The sequence below is a fragment of the Apostichopus japonicus genome, chromosome 16, assembly GCF_037975245.1.
Source record: "Apostichopus japonicus isolate 1M-3 chromosome 16, ASM3797524v1, whole genome shotgun sequence".
NCBI lineage: Eukaryota > Metazoa > Echinodermata > Holothuroidea > Aspidochirotida > Stichopodidae > Apostichopus > Apostichopus japonicus.
The window spans coordinates 18379084-18393979 of record NC_092576.1 but is presented as its reverse complement, the minus strand read 5'-3'; the positions used below and the strand labels follow the sequence as shown (position 1 = coordinate 18393979).

Here is a 14896-nt window from a genome sequence, read left to right as displayed (position 1 = left end):
TTATGTGGTTCATAAACGCATAATATATTTATTGTGTGTAACTAAAGTTAACTGCTATTGGTAATATATTCGCCGCCGTAGAGTTCACACTTATTGTAATATGTTGTCTTATCTTAAGATTCTGAGCTTAAGCAATATTATATTGTTTAGAGGAACTGATGGAAAATTGTTGAAATAAAATAAACGAGAAATGTGCTGCCATACCTTGAATGTAGATCCAACTCACAACAATGCTATTTGTTGTTTGATATCCTAAACCTTCTAAAACTCCAGGAGTTATTTGTAAAGTTTAGCATAAAAATTATTGTTATAGCCTACCTAAATTTGTGTGTTTCTTAACATATTTCGTACAGTCAGGTAACCATTGCACTTTCAATTTAGCACTCCGACTTAATGACTCAGATATAAGACAATAAGATAAAATACATAAGTGATTTTTCTTTTAATTCCGCAGATCAGGAACTTCTAGATCAATTTACAAAGGAGCTGGCATACAAATATAAAGATTGGTGTGCACAAATCCAACCGCTGCCAACTTCCAGTAGAGAAGGTCAATATGAGGTTGGGAAGATTTTCGTAGACAGAGCTCTGAAATGTTCTGAAAATGGCAGATATTCTGAGAATTGGTCTCGGTTAAACTCATATAATGACATTTTCAAACAGGACTCTAAACGAATCATTATTGAAGCAGATCCTGGTTATGGGAAGTCAACCATGATACTTCAAGCGGCTAAAGACTGGTACAGTAAAGACAGCACATCTTCTCTGAAAGATGTGGAAATTTTTATACTCCTACGTCTCAAAATGCTGCAGGGAATAACATCATTCTACAAAGCTGTTAAGACAACTCTGTTACCAAAGGATACTCGTTTGTTGGAGTCACACATTGAATTTTTATTATTTCATTGTAAGTCAGTAGTGGTGGCCCTTGACGATTATGACGAGTACCCTGACAAAGAGAAAGATTCCGACTTTATGAAAATTCTCAAAGGTGATATGCTGCAAAATTGTAAGGTTATACTCCTGACAAGAATTTCTATCTTGCCGGAAGATTACCATGCAACAACACAGTTCATGCAATTGAATGGATTTAGCGATGAGAGTCAAAGTCAATATATCGCAAAGATGTTTGGAAATCCAGAAGGGTTTTCTCTCAAAGAATTAATCAAGGACTTACCTATCGGTGGCGTTATTCGAGATATATTGACTGTTCCATTGTTCTTTACAATGCTTGCCCATATTAATCATTTTCTTGATCAAAGTCATCAGAAAGAAGACATCACGTCAGTTACAGCCTTGTTTAAGATATTCATACCAATCTTAGAAGGTCGGCTAAAATTAAAGATGGACAAACATACAAGTCACATTGAAGAATCTGAAACTCTTACATTAGGTAAAGCAGCACTGTATGGATTAATCGAACAAAAGGAAGGCAAAGTTTGGCAAAAGAGTTCCCTCATTAAAGAAATCGGTGAATCTTGCTATCAGAAGTTTGTAAAAGTTGGTATATTAGTCGAAGAAAACAAAATGATGCTAGATATCAGCGTCCTAAACAATCAAAAAGAAATCGAAGAAAGAGTGAAATTTTACCATATAATCTTTTGTCAGTGGTATGCGGCTGTTTACTTGACAAAGTATTTACGAGGTTCGTCACTGCTTTACAAAAGAGAAAACATTTTAAAGAAATTAAACCCTTTTGACTTACAATACCTTTACCGGTTTACCTGTGGTTCGAATGAGCGAGCGGCAGATAAAGTTATCAAGTACCTTGAGAGTGGTCTTTATGGGGATGAGTTTGCACTTCTGTGTACTTTGGAGAAGACCGGCAGCGTAGACGACATCAAGGATCAGATTAAAGACATGTGCAACGAGACAGTCTCTTTCTTTGAACCAAGTAGTCGGCTGTTGAGGAAATCAACTGCGCTTCTTGTAGAGATAGCTTCAACTGAAAAGGTATTTATCTACAGTTTCACATTCTTTCTCTACTACAAAAAGTTGGTAAATGAAACAATTAATGTGCCACTTAACGAAATATGTCTTTGTATCATGTATTTGCAAATAGAGACGGTCTATTTCACTAGAGCATGCCTTGTAGTATAGTTTAAAGGCATAATACATATACTAGTGAAAGTGTGACATATCTTTTTTTTCAAGAATATGGTTAACTCAGGTCATAAAATATTCCAAAAGAAAAGTCACGAAGGGAAAGAAAAAGAAAATGCAAAGCTCACATATATAATTTACAGTCTATATTCTTACTTTATCGCAAAAAGTAAAGATTGCCGTAGATAACGTCCATTTTCATGACATTTATAAGAATACGTATTAACTGCAAGTTAGCAAGAGAAAAGCTTATTAGATAAAATTGTATTTTCATGTTATTTTAGATACCGATTGAGTGTATCTTGATTGATCGCTGCTACGCACTGGTCGAGGAGTATTCAGATCACCTCGGCATGAGTTCAGGAATGACAATTCCTCCATTGGCAACACTGAAAGAACTCATTATTTACGGTGTTAGTCGACGCTTGACTGTTCGAGAAACTGAAAACATCTTCTTGTACGTCAGTAAATGTGACAGTCTCACTGAACTCAGGTAAAGTTATGTTATATAATACGTTGATATCAGGGTACAATATTTATTTTAATTCAACCAATGTTACTACTGAGGCGTTCAACATAAGTTACCATGATAGTTAAAGAAAAAAGAGTGGTTAATGCTTGATAGAGATAACGCACCTTTAAAACCGAGCATAAACCAAATTTAACAGAACGCGAGGGTCATGGAACTGCAATTTGCCAGTATATATATATATATATATATATATATATATATATATATATATATATATATATATATATATATATATATATATATATATATACATATATATATATATATATATAAATATATATATATATATATATATATATATATATATATATATATATATATATATATATATATATATATATATATATATATATATCGTATATAATAAATCAATAAAGAATAACACACCAGACAAATTCAACTCAACGACCGGTTTCGTCCATTTGGGACTCATCAGACGAAGGTAAAAATCGAACCTCGGTTCTTCGTGTCATGAAGCGAAGTCCGTACCACTCGACCAAAGTGATTCTACTGGTGTGTTAAAGCGTACAAATTGGCTTTGAATAACTGTCATTAAGGGCGTTTTACCCAAGTGTTATGATTTTACAGAGTGCACCCCTGGCGCTTTGAATCTCGCAATTTGACACAGAATAACCCACTCTTTAGGCAAGCCAAGCCGTATATAAGAATTGAATGTGTAGCAATTGGTGTGACAGATATTTAGTAAATCTATAAAGAATAACATAACAGAAAAATTCCACTTTAAGACCGGTTATTCTTTATTGATTTACTATTTATATAAATTATTAAATAATTAAAAATGTTACAATTGAAAATAAAACCCAAAATATATTAGCTGATAATACATCACATTTTTAAAGTACAGGTGTTGTAACATTCTTTTACAGGATACTATCATAAATACTGAATGATACAGACACAGCAACTGTAATCTTACTAATTGTGATTTCCTAGTAACAACCGATATTTTATTTTCTGCTGTAGCTTACAAAAGACTTTCCAGCCATATGAAATCGATGACGATAACGTTTGGGCTGCATTGCAAGACAAGGCTAAACACACGGAACTAACAAGTAAGTTTCATTCTACCCATGGCAGCTAGCTGTGTATAATAAAAGCGGGACCAGGCAAAGTGATCGTCATGCTTAAAGTGATCATGTTTGTTGCCAATTCACAGTTACGAATACGTTACCTTTTTTATAAATAGTTTATTTAGGCTTTCTGATTAATATCTGTATGAGCCATACACAACGCTTATGCTGATGGTTTCGTAGTATAGTTTACGACCTAGTTCTGTATGTTATTTGCAGCTTGTAAAAAAAGAATGAAGAACCTTAGTATAATGGAATCTCTTATCACACCTGGAGAACTAAAAGAAAAAATACATATGAAATTATTAATGTGCTGTTTTTTAGACAATCTTATAGTTGTATGACTTAATCATTATCGACGGTTGAGACTGGTAGCCTATCCCACTCTCTACCCCACCCCCACCCCTGTACATGATTTCCGGTACTTATTTAACGGTATAAATGTTCTATGCATTTGCTCGCAAACGATATAAGGACTTGTATCTATCGAACTCTTATCGAGAGAGTTTAGTTTGTTGATGGGATGTCAAATTTTGAAATTCAAGAACTGTATTTGCTATAAGTATAGAATTTTGCAAATGGTGTATGATATCAGACATAAACATAGCGTCAATATGTCCTTGTTTTCATTGTCCCACTTGTTTGATTAGATTGCAAATTGAGGTCTCTGTTTAATTGCGATGATGTGACAAACGTGTGCCGTCTTACGGCCTCTTAATTCCATATGTTTTGAAAAGTATGACATCTTACCTGTCATTAACATTACTTCACATTGCTCATCTTGCCATATAAATCGCCACTGGGATGGATGAAACAACAATAAGTATTGTCTTACATTCGAATTTATTCTAAGACAAAGCAATCAATAAACAAAACAACCCACATTTCACATCAATCTCTTAACCACCTGGATAATATTTCAACATAAGTGCCTAGTCTACGATGGATTATGATGTTAATGAGGATGCTTTATTCCTATTCACAGTCAAATGGTCTCCGTTCAAAGATGAAACACACATTCTTGACATAGATTCCAAACGGTGGAAGGTAAGCTGAAACTATGTTACTTCCTATTACAGTTTCTTTACTGGTTGTTACCTATTTTTAATTTACAAATAGTGAAGTTGCCCCTCTATGAACAATACTTTGAATATATAATATAATATATGTTGCATAAAAACCTGCCAATTGATCGTGGAAGTGTAAACATGGCTGAACGTCGTTTCACCATCTACAATAATATACAATATTCATCAGCGCTTTGATGATATACGTGACATGGTCTGGCCTTTATATAACTAGTCAACTAGTGTTTATATAATTCCCAGTGATTTGCTGTATTGGGGAGGGGTGAAGTCGGAAATTTACTGTAAGAGAAGGGGTCGTTTTCAAGTTACCGCCCAATTTTTATAGTAAGGTGAACATGGTTGAACATCATGTGATTTTCTACAAGATTTAAGGCCAAACGTGAAGTGCGCTTTACTGATACACGTAACAAGAACCTTTTAGTTTTACTTTTGGAAGGTGCGAAATGATGTAATGTGTTTAATTGAGAGACTGTGGACTACTCCAACAGTATTTATATGATTGTAACAATTGCTCTCTCGAAACACTTCTTATTCTTAAAAAATAACACATTCTGAATGGTTCTTTTATTTATTCGAACGTGTGGTTTAGCTGTATTTGTTTAGATTCCGATATCCTTCTTTGAATATAACTGAATTTAGAGTAAATAATCAAGGCAATAATTCTACTTCACTTTCTGCAGACATCACCAGACGACACGTTTCTTACTGAAGAAGACTACAGCAATCAGGTACCGGATAACTCTTTTATGATTCTCTTCATGTTTACTTCACGTAGAAGTAACTCATATGTTACAACAAAAGAAGCACAAAATATCACAAAATAATCTACTTACTAATATACATTATTTTAGATGTTTTCCTTGTTGACGTTTTGGGATACACAACCATATTTAACTTCCAACTACTTAAATCGATAGACATATATCGATAGACAATATCTGTATTCAAACGAATGTCAGTAACATAACTCAGCGGGTCCAGGATTTATATGGAAAGAGTATTGTCATGGGGTCGTTGATGCTTATCCCTCCAGAGCAACGTTAATGAATTTGTAAACTCTATTTTCAAGTCGTAGCTAAGATTGGTCGAATAAAAACGTTTAAAACTTTGGGAAACGTTAAAGGATTGTGGCGGAAGGGGTGGGGAGATTGGGTATGAACACACGCACACTTTTCAGGGTGGGAACGTGGTAACAAGTAACCATTATCGTAAATAAGTAACAATCATGCCGTGAGTACTTTGTAATATCCAATCACTCAAATCTCAAAGATTTGGATCCGCACTATTAAATGGGTGCTAAGAAACCAGTCACCATTATGTTTTGTAAAATGTTGTCATGATAAAATATATAATGCTTCTTATTCCACTTATATTGGTCAATGCTTTGTGTTTTGTCTTTCACTTTTAGTCTACGCGATACGGCAACAAAGGTAAGACTCTTTTATTTACCAGTTAACTATTTATTCAAAAAGAACAAAAATCGAATAGAATATGCAGATTAGACACTTATTATTTAACTATCTGTTTCAGTCCATATCATGTTGCTAATAAATACTGAAATTAGTTTCGGAAAAAGTGCAAATATAAAAGCCTAAAACTCGGCTAAAAAGTATGTTTGAAAGTCAGTGAATGACAATTATTTGACAGTGAGTACCTGAAGGATGGTTACTATAAGATGTTTATCATGTAATCAAATTCATCTTGTTAAAAGAAACCTAGGGGAGAATCGGGGTATATTTCCCTGTGTATATGCCGCCTGCGTGGTGATGGGATATAATATGTATTACGTGCCGCTGTGAAATTTTGTGGTTAAGTTAAACCACATCATACAGAAGATAATACACTGCTGTATGCCTATTGTCTATCTGATGAGTTGGAAACCGTATGTCACAAGTAGGTTATATTCACACCATCACCTTAATGCATCAATGTTATCATTTGTGTAGCTATATAGTTCCACGGGCAGAACTAATAGGACTTTAAAAAAAAAAAAAAATCCACGGGATGCCGAAAGTTAACCTACGGGTCGCATCTCTACCACCTTTGCTTTCCCTATATAATTTCGTTATCCCCATGTTTACACCAATACGAATGTCACATTTTTAAAACAAAACTACATAAATGTTACACTCCATTTCTCTCGGATCCTTTAGACTGAATATTTTGTGTTTATAGTATTATTTGTTTCTCTCTTATTTTACAGATGACAACATGAATGATAAGAGCCCACATTGAAACAAGCTTTGCCATGTGATGACTTCATTCCCGTTAGTCATGTCTAACGTTAAGAAAACATTGAACTGCCGATGGTCTCATTCTTACAAGAATAGGCGCAAACCGATGGGATAAGAAGCAATAAAACTATAAAAAAAAAAACATATCTAAAGATCGTATTGTGGAGATGAAATTTCATTTAACTCTACTGACATTCTTAAAAGTTACACATATCTTTAAATGTGGATCGTTTTTTAAGACAGTAAGTTAATAAAGCCTACATTAATACAATATGAAAATACAATTAGTCGTATGTTAAAATCCAACTGAAGAAAGTAAAGTAGTTATGACAGGTATATGCATGAGTGTACCTAAATGGTACTTATCAGGCTCGTGCGACGTGATGCAAATATTACAAGGTAGATATTACAAGATGTAATATACGGTGTTTTCGCACGAGAGCTCGAACGAGGGATCTGATCCTCCTTTGGATATCCAGTTCCTAATGCGAAAGGTACCCCACTCAGGATCTGACGTCGAGACCTTAATCCTGTTTTCGTAGTATAGATCAGAGACGGAGCCCGGTGTTCAACTAACAAAGTTGAACGCTCGCTGACTTACAGTCACCTGAGATCATGAGGACATATGACGTGCTTGAACCTGATAAAAGGGTCCACACAACCATTACACAAGGAACCATCCACGTGATTTTACTGTATTTCTTCATAAACTCCTGTTTTTATTAAACCAGCAGAGGATCAAATGGGATCATATTATGAGTGGAGTGAAAGTTGACTGAAATAGTCAATATTATCAAAGAATTGCGTTTACATTTTAGCTCTTTTACTTTATTCTATTAGAAACACGTGTATATATAGCTTTTCTGTGTATATATATTTGATAAACACAAACTAAGTAAACATGTTTAAGTTAGTGCTGACGACAACATGAATAAATCAGCCTATACTAGTGAAACCTATTGTCTTCAATTATGAATGTTAATTTGTTTCATGGTTCCAAGGAGACATGCCTGTCAGGCTCTAGTTACCTGGTGTGCATGTGGATATTCCCTTAGCAACTATTGTGAAGCATCCTTGTGTAAATACATAAGTTGATAAGCCTATTTGTTGAATAAGGGCTTCGCTTGACTAACAAATTTTAACTTTGCATTTGAAATCGGAGAAGAAAATTGGTCTAGTCGTAATTTGGGTGGTTTCACGAACTGTTTCAATTCGTAACTTTGAAAGAAAATGCGATACTTCTTTTAATTAACTGACAATTCTAACTAAAATGCCAACGTACAACAATTAATATGATTACTTTAGAGGCATCCCTATTGCAGTCAATGTAGTACTACATAATTATTTCTTTTTTAGCCATAAAGGTACTATTATGGAGTCGTCTGCAGCTCATACAATTACTGTTGGATGACTAACCAACTAAATACTCAAGGGAAGTTAACATACTTAACATAAAGTATTAAATGGGATCGCCTGTAGTTTATAAATTAACAGTGGGATGACTAACCATTTGTGCGAAGGAAAGTTTACAATCTTAATTAACATAAAGTGTTTAATGGGATCTTCTGCGTAATATACAATAACTGTTGGATGACTAGCCAACCATATACTCAAGGAAAGTTAATATACTTAACATAAAGTATTAAATGGGATCGCTTGTAGTTTATTAATTAACAGTGGGATGACTAACCATTTGTGCGAAGACAGTTTACAATCTTTATATGGTTAAAGTGTTTAATGGGATCTTCTGCGCAATATACAATAACTGTTGGATGACTAGCCAACTATCCGAAAGGTAAGTTAACATACTCAATTAACATTAAGTAACATAGAGTGTTTAATGGGATCGCCTGTAGCTTATAACATAACAATGTGATGACTAACAAACTATCCGAAAGGAAACTTTACATACTTAATTAACATAAATTGTTTAATGAGATTGCCTGTAGCTTATAAAATAACAGTGGAATGACTAACGGATTGTCAGAATGAAGGCTCTGTTGGCTCTGTGGCTCTGTTATGTTTCATTTTGATGATAAATAATACTAGCAACGTTTACCATGATCTCGTTAATAATCAAAAAATGCTTTGTTGTACTTCATTTATTTGTCTTTTATCTTAATTGGTGTATCCTGTAGTGTCCTGGTAATCAAAATGCTTTTGCTAGGAGACACAAAGTTTCATCATCATCATCATAATCATCATCATCATCATCATCATCATCATCATCATCATCATCATCATCATCATCATCATCATCATCATCATCATCATCATCATCATCATCATCATCATCATCATCATCATCATCATCATCATCATCATCATCATCATCATCATCATCATCATCATCATCATCATCATCATCATCATCATCATCATCATCATCATCATCATCATCATCATCATCATCATCATCATCATCATCATCATCATCATCATCATCATCATCATCATCATCATCATCATCATCATCATCATCATCATCATCATCATCATCATCATCATCATCATCATCATCTCGCCGATCCTCAAGTTGGGCATGTTGAAGCCCCTTTTTCTAAAACCGTTAGTGTGATTGAAGGTGCTTAATGTTGTGATATTCTGCAACTTTGTTGTACATGATATTACGGATTGTTTCCTTTTTCCATTTTCGACCAGAAATATTAGCAATTTTCCACGTTAAAATTGTTGGTGATCCGAAAATAATGTATGGCTCCCTTCTTTGAATACTAGTAATGTAGCTTACATTACTGTTACTACATCTACTATATTGTATGGTGCGTGCCCATTTATCTTAGAACTATCGCCGGAAAACCCTAACCTCCATTCTCGTTGTCGCCGTCATCATCATGATCATCATGGTGAATCTGTGCGACGTACAAGAAGTAAATCCAGAATTACAAAATATCATTATTCCTTCCTTAAGAATGAAACAAAACTTCAATTCAGCCGTTTGAAATTCTTACAAATAAATAAAAACCATATTTCGGCAACTTCGTTAAACCGAAAGATAATTACAATCGATCGAACTCAAACAATTAACCCTTTCTTTTATCGTTAAGTAGCGGGTGACTTCAAAAAACGTTTTTATAACTGTTTCCAGTCGAATCATTTTCAAATTAGTTGTATGTAATCTGTGCGTTAGTAAATACTTCTACTATGTTTTAAACAACACGTTCTCGGTTAAAAGGCATTTGCATTGGATTTTACATGAAAAGTTATCACTTATTCGGACTCATAATATCGCAAACAAAATCGTGAAGTTTATTACTTACTTAACGATGGCGTGTTACGTCTGACGGATAAATACATTATATTCAGAAAGATTTGGAAAAATTAAATAAATTAGCATCTACTGACATGGCTATACTTATTTTCAAGACATTTGTAATCATATCTTATAGGAAATGTTATCCTCCTACCATTATACATCATTTACATAACCAGATGTCCGAACTTAAAGACCAAGTATGGAGATTTTTCGATGAACATAAAATCCCACCATATTGCATGTATGTAATCCTCCACTCCAATTACATTGCTGTTATTAACTTTACCAATTTCGGACGTTAAATATGTGAACAATTGGTAGAAAAGGCAGCTTTTAATGAAACCTATTTTCAGACATTCCTGAAACATTCCGAAGACATCAGGTGACCATCTGACGTCACTGTTTGTATACCTCACTCACATCAATACGCTTAGTGTGTAACGGTGTATACTTGAGCTGCCTAAAACATCAACGATAGTACTCCTTATCCTCCGAAATGCCACAATTATGTGTTGTTGGAGGTTGCAGTTATACCTCACCCAAAAAAGCATCAGCTTTTTTTAGATTACCGAGTAAAAGAACCGACGTAAAACGTCGCAGAGTTTGGATCAGTTTTGTGAGATCCACGCTGAAAGATTTTTCAGCACCAGGAGTATCTTTTGTCCATGAGTCCACATGCATGACCCTGCCTCTGTGTATGCTGCAGATGTCCCATTCTGCGAAAATTATATACTGTCGATAGCTGTGTCGGACATAGCTAATGTGAAATTGACCCTTTCATGTCTCCTCGTAAAAAAGCCCTGGACGTCCTTACATGTAACATTATATCACGCAATTGACAGTATAATATTTACTGTAAGAGATGACCGTGTATATACCGTGTCTAGGGTAGCATTGCTAGTACATGTAGTGAGTAACAACTCACAGCATGTGTAAACAGTCATGTTAGGATTTCATCGCATTTATCTATTTCATTTGGTCAAGGCCTGTTTCAACTAGACCTACCTGTATGGAATTACACAGAGTCACGGTAGTATTTCGCCCAGGATTGAACGAGAAACGTGGATTTGGATATTCACTGCTAAATTTGGTTTATTGAAAGGATACAATTTCTGTGTTTTTACTTTTGGATATTAAAATGAGTAAGTACTATGTTCAACTGAAGCTTAATCATGTAGCTCTCATGCTACCCTGGTCGATTCGGGTCAGCGTCTTCTCGTAGTTGTTCGATTATGTTAAGTGTCTTTTTGGTAATTCGTTGACAGTTACCTCAGCCATTTTCCCGTTACATATCACGCATGAGGCATCGGTCTATTCTTCTGTTCAGTTTACGGTATCTTGCGATCAAATTGTATTACGGAATCCTCAAGCTGCTTGCATGTTCTTCAGTATATTGTACTGTATTGACGCTCCGCTATGTAAAAGATGCTTCCATTTGAGTGGAAATTTTGCTACTAAAGTAACCAATTTAACTAAATTTTCTTCTTAAAGTTGTCTTAAAACTATTTGTTTACATTCATGTGTTCTTGTTTTAAGCTAACAGATTTTTGAATGCTCGAAATTGGAAGTCAAATACAATACAATTGTTCGACATCTGTGTATAAACAGTGCCTATATCAGCGTTTGATTTTCGCAGTATACAAACAATGACGTCACACGGTGACCAGAGGCTCCTTTGGGTCAATCTCTGTTTTCAGACATTGCAGAGGTTCATGTCAGATGACAACCCAAAATGTCCATTTTCGTGTTCTTGTTTGATGGGTTATAGAAGGTTTTTGAAGATTATTTTTTTGTACACATAATGTTTATGGGTATGTTAACTTCCAAATTAATGGAAAAAATGGTCTCCATAGTTGGTCTTTAACGTTCTATTTGTTCAATGAACGAAAGGTTAAAATAAAAAACTGGATACTACAGTTAAACGGCTTAAAGTAGCTTCCAGTCCTCTCTCTCTCTCATTATATGGGAGCAATATGTACAATGATGTCATAATAGTGTTAACTTACCAAAACAAGCTAGTCCCGTGGTATCGCTGATTCCTGATTTTGAAAAAGAAATAGTTAGGGTTTAGGAGCAACTTTGAAGCGATCCTTTAAAATAATCTAATGAAATAAGATTAACGTGAATATTTTATATCTATTTTGATTAATTACGGTAGTAGGGGATAAATATTAGCATCTACTGAAATTGCTATCCTTATTTTCAAGACTTTTTTAATCACATCGTATAGGAAATGTCATCCTCCTTCCATTATACATCATTTCCATAAGTTTATAACTCGATGTCCGAACTTAATGTTCTATTTCTTCAATAAACGAAAGGTTAAAATAATAGACTGGATACTACAGTTAAACGGCTTAAAGTAGCTTCCAGTCCTCTCTCTCTCGCATCATATGGGAGCAATATGTACAATGATGTCATAATAGTGTTAACTTACCAAAACAAGCTAGTCCCGTGGTATCGCTGATTCCTGATTTTGAAAAAGAAATAGTTAGGGTTTAGGAGCAACTTTGAAGCGATCCTTTAAAATAATCTAATGAAATAAGATTAACGTGAATATTTTGTATCTATTTTGATTAATTACGGTAGTAGGGGATAAATATTAGCATCTACTGAAATTGCTATCCTTATTTTCAAGACTTTTTTAATCACATCGTATAGGAAATGTCATCCTCCTTCCATTATACATCATTTCCATAAGTTTATAACTCGATGTCCGAACTTAATGTTCTATTTCTTCAATGAACGAAAGGTTAAAATACTAGACTGGATACTACAGTTAAACGGCTTAAAGTAGCTTCCAGTCCTCTCTCTCTCGCATCATATGGGAGCAATATGTACAACTTACCGAAACAAGCTAGTACAATGGAATCGCTGGTTCGTAAAATTGAAAAAGAAATAGTTAGGGTTTAGGCGGAACTCTGAAGCGATCTTTTGAAATAATTTAATGAAATAAAATTAACGTCAATATTTTGTATCTATTTTGGAAAGCACTAATTTGATTAATTACGGAACTGGAGGATGAATGAAATGACCCTCTCTAGTTGACCCTTAACTCTTCCGATCCATAACTTATTTCCGGGGGGGGGGGTGGTTGCACTTTGAATGGTGTGCCCGGCTAACCGCGAACAATTGAAAACATACAGCTAAGCTTTACTGTATATGTTAATGAGAGTTTTAAAACCGTCAACATGGAACAAAATAAGGTAGTATATCGTTAATATGCACTGGTCTTGATAGAATTGATGTACCGTTTGTTATTAATGACAGAAGAAGGACAAACGTTTTCAAACACGTGTCAGAAGTTTAACGTCAAGTGTTCTTAGCAACTTCACTCGTGTATTCTCAAACATGTTCTCGTCCGCCGAGACTGCATTAATAGAACCTATTGTCAACCCAACAGTGTGTCTGTTCGGAAGCTGGACTACCATTTTCACAACATAAACAACTTTGACTAGATATTGAATTTCATTTGATAAGCTAATCTCATGGTACCTTGTATTAAGTATCATTTCGCTGGACTACTATTCTTACAGCTTTAACAACCCATATTATAAGCTAATCTCATGGTATCTTGTATCAAGTATTGACGAGATAATGATTTTCATTTCATTAGCTAATCTCATGGTACCTTGTTTCAAGTAGCATTTCGCTGGACTACTATTCTTACAACTTAAACAACCCATATTATAAGCTAATCTCATGGTACCTTGTGTCAAGTATCATTTCGCTGAACTACTATTCTTACAAATTAAACAACCAAAATTAAAAGCTTATCTCATGGTACCTTGTATCAAGTATTATTATTTTGCTGGACTACTATTCTTACAACTGAAACAACCCAGATTATAACCTAAAATCATCTTACCTTATATTAAGTATTATATCGCTGTACTACCATTTTATAACATAAACTCATCGTACCTTATATTAAGTATTATATCGCTGTACTACCATTTTATAACATAAAAAACCTTGACGAGATAATGATTTTCATTTTATTAGCTCATCTCATATACCTTTTATCAAGTATCATGTCGCTGCACTACCACTTTTACAACATAAACAACCTTGACTAGATTTTGATTTTGATTTTATTAGCTAATCTCTTGGTACCTTGTATGAAGTATCATTATGCTGGACTTCTATTCTTACAACTTAAACAACCAAGATTATAAGCTAATCTCATGGTCCCTTGTATCAAGCCCACAGTCGTTAATTACATTATATGATTGGTTTGCATGACACTTACTTATATTTCGATTTATCTTGGTAACTTGGTAAATTCGATATATATATATATATATATATATATATATATATATATATATATATATATATATATATATATATATATATATATATAAATTGTTCAATATCATTTGATTCGAAGCAATATTACGGGTTTGTATGACACTTTGAACACGATAGAAATCTCAACAAAGATCCTACTTCAGAACAATACAAATATCGGATCCCAGAATTTTATTTTGTGAAACCCTTTCAAAGCAGAGATGCTACAGATACTCCACCATAGAAAAAGATATTGACTTCAACCTGCCGTGACGGTTATG

General features: G+C 34.2%; 1 protein-coding gene across 3 annotated transcripts in view; it reads left to right on the top strand.

Annotated features, from left to right (window-relative positions):
- The window catches only part of LOC139982710 (uncharacterized), a 239831-nt gene that overhangs the window by 7797 nt on the left and 217138 nt on the right, over positions 1 to 14896 (top strand). For 2 of the 3 annotated variants that reach the window (XM_071995776.1, XM_071995777.1), the window contains exons 10-13: positions 455 to 1953; positions 2388 to 2596; positions 3620 to 3708; positions 4712 to 4773. In XM_071995776.1, the coding sequence (XP_071851877.1) occupies positions 455 to 1953; positions 2388 to 2596; positions 3620 to 3708; positions 4712 to 4773 (1859 nt within the window). Of the gene's footprint in view, positions 1 to 454; positions 1954 to 2387; positions 2597 to 3619; positions 3709 to 4711; positions 4774 to 5494; positions 5543 to 6222; positions 6245 to 7017; positions 7108 to 14896 lie in introns of all 3 variants that reach the window. The other variant, XR_011798299.1, reaches the window with a different exon arrangement.